The sequence below is a fragment of the Sciurus vulgaris genome, assembly GCF_902686455.1.
Source record: "Sciurus vulgaris genome assembly, chromosome: 9".
Lineage (NCBI taxonomy): Eukaryota > Metazoa > Chordata > Mammalia > Rodentia > Sciuridae > Sciurus > Sciurus vulgaris.
In genome coordinates this window covers 142,092,813-142,095,774 of record NC_136469.1, presented here as the reverse complement: position 1 = coordinate 142,095,774, position 2,962 = coordinate 142,092,813, and the positions used below count along the sequence as shown (strand labels likewise).

General features: G+C 53.8%; 1 protein-coding gene across 1 annotated transcript; it reads right to left on the bottom strand.

Moving 5' to 3' along the window:
- Positions 1 to 1,630: 1,630 nt before the first annotated feature.
- On the bottom strand, positions 1,631 to 2,760 carry BLOC1S4 (biogenesis of lysosomal organelles complex 1 subunit 4). Its single transcript, XM_079153099.1, has one exon. The coding sequence runs from the start codon at positions 2,652 to 2,654 to the stop codon at positions 2,010 to 2,012; it is 645 nt and encodes a 214-aa protein (XP_079009225.1). The 5' UTR covers positions 2,655 to 2,760; the 3' UTR covers positions 1,631 to 2,009.
- Between the last annotated feature and the right edge of the window lie 202 nt (positions 2,761 to 2,962).

Here is a 2,962-nt window from a genome sequence, read left to right as displayed (position 1 = left end):
GTGAGGCCATATGACCAGCAAATCTAAAACACTTCCTCTATGGCCCTTGGGAACTTTGCTGACCCTGCCCTAGGGCAGATATGTCCAATAACTACTCTGAACACAGTGCATGACTCCAATTCCTCAAAGCCCTGGCTTGGGGGAAAGCCAGAGTGCGTATTAGCTCCTCTGTACCCAGTGTTTCCTGTGTGCACAAACCAACTCCTGGATGCCAAAGACTGCACTTGACTGAAGGGAAGCCTCATGCCCTCCAGAACCTTTTAGAGGTTATTGTGCTCTTGCAAGCAAGGAAATTGACTCCAGCATGATTGGCAGGGCACCCCTCAGCAGTTAGACCTATCCGCACTTGTTTATACTTTAGAAAGCAGGGGAGCCGCAGGCCCCAGTAGCAGAGGTCAACAGGGGTCACCCAGAAAGACAACTGGGCCTCCCCCTACAGCTCCAACTTGTTATTGACTTAGGAAGAGGTAAGAACCAGTTTTCCAAGAGCCAGAGGTCCTTCTTGAATCTCCAGCTGGTTGGAGTTGGGAGGGAGAAGGGAGCTAGGAAGAGGCCTCAGGGTGGTGATGCCAAGGGCAGGGTGCACCTGGTTCTGCCAAACTCCATTCTTGAGGCCAATGACCTTCATCTAACATCCGTCTTATACTAGGCAACCAGCTTCAAAGCCCCATTCCACCTAGGAAGACCTTGAACGAATTTCTATTTAGAAATCCTGTAAACACCTATTATCTATTTTGGAACCTAAATGAGGCTTTATGGAAAATCTGATGTCATCTCACCCTTAGCTTTCATGGACCTGCTACGTCATACTCGCTCCATCATCTGCAACGTCTGTACTAACAGTGTAATGACACACAAACAACCCAGGGGAATGCTTATTTGAGGTCTCTGGAGGGCCATCTTATAAAACATTAAAAGATAGAGTGAGGCCTGTTATATCTGCAAGGGACCTTTAGGCATTCCCTGTTGAAAGGGTGAAAGAACAAAATCCTAACACCATTCATTCCCACCTAAGCTTTCACTCTCCCTTTCAAGGGGAAAGAAAGAACAGTGCTGTGAAATAGTAGCAAAGCCTAGTTCTTCACACCGGTTTTCTAAAGGCGGACTCCCAAGCCACTGTTCTTTATCCCACTATTAAGATCACGAGCAACACGCTTATTTTCAAATAAAAGGGGAAACATGTAAAATCTTTTTTCAGAAGGAAAGCCTTTCCAATAGCACTTAAGATTTTACTTAATACACACCAAACACTGGCAACAATAGATTTGTTTGTCATGGATAAACTACGACTGTGCCAGGTGTGGTGGCACTGGTCTATAACTCAGGAGGCAGAAGCAGGATTCCAAGGCCTTGTACTGAAATAAAATCGTACAGGGAGTGTAACTCAGTGGTACAGCGCAAAGCCATGCAGGAGGCCCTGGGTTCAATTGCCAGCACTGCACCAAAACTACATGATTTACTAAGATGTCATACTTTCAAATACGACTTCAGAAACTTGCAACAAAACCAATATATTTTCTCAGGAACTGTCTACTTTCCTGTGGTTTATAATCCATGCTAGGGAAAGTGGCATATAATGCTAATGTGCCACCTACCCTAAAAGTAGGCCATACAGAAAACTGACACACTATTGCAATTGAATAATAACAAGGTTTTACTGGCTCAGTAGTCTTTCTTATGATTATGTAAATATATAAATCTTGAAAAGGCAATACTGTTAGTCGAGTAGTAAAATCCATAAAAAAATAACAGTTTGCCACAGTGCACAGAGGGAGTTCATTCGTTTTGCTTCCCCATTCCCCACCAAGCAGCTTCTAGATGAGACCTGAAAACGAAGGAAAACTATACTTTCCACGTGGAATATAATGCATATACTGTGTTGTCTGCAGAAAATAAACGTGAAAACTCCATACGCCACATCCTAAACGCCTATGAGCAGGACCTTTAATTAACTTAATACTCGGGGTAAGAGTCTCGTTTGGGGTCCTCCTGCAGCAGGGCCGGGCGACTCAGAGCTGGGGTCTGTCGCTGCAACAGGGGAAGTGGTCCTCAGTGCGGAACAGGACCGGCGGCTCGTAGGCGGGGTGCGGCGGCCTCCCGGGCGCCGGCTTAGTGAAGAAGGAGGGCACGCTGATGGTGTGCAGGAGCTTCTGGAAGGCCCGGGGGAAGGCCCCCAGCTCGGCCTCGGCCCTGGTGACCTGCTCCTCCATCCTGGCCACGCTGCTGCCGATCATCCTCACGAAGGCCTCGAGCTTGTCGATCTTGCTGTAGATGCGCCGCATCTCCGTGGCCTTGGCGTAGATGCGAGGCACGCCCTCGCTGACCACGTGGGACGAGTCTCCGCGGATCATGTCCAGCATGCCCACGAACTCGTCCACTCTGGTGAGCAGGTCCTCGAGGCTGGCGTCCAGGGCCTCCACCTCGGGCCGCGCCCCGGCCCCGGGCAGCAGGCAGGCGGCATAGCCCGCGGCGGCGCGGCGCAGCAGCGGCAGGTCGCGGCCCGGCGCGCCGTCCTCGGGGCCCTCGTCCTCCCACGGCCCCGAGGCGCTGCTGTGGCTCTGGGACACGTTACCGCTGTCCCCGCTCCAGGAGGTGCCCGGCGGCTCGGCCTCCTCCTCCCGGGACGGCCGTCCACCGGCAGGGCGACCCTCCATGGCCCGCTCCCGGCGCCCGCGCGCCGCGCTCCCGCCCCGCTCGCGCGCGCGCGCCCGCCTGCTTCCGGCTTCGCCCCGCCGCGTCACGCCCACGCCCGCCCGCGCGCCCGCGCTCCCGCACCTGCCGGCGCCCCTGGCGTGCCCGCGCAGATGCGTCTTTCTGCTTCCGCCGCCGTGCGCTCCCGCGCACGTAACTGTTTCCGGCCTCCGGGCGCGCGCACGCACCTGTTTCCTGTCTCCGAACGGGCGCGCGCACGCACGCCGCTGCCCCCGCTCAACCCCAAACAACCACAAAGGTAAAGGTGTGA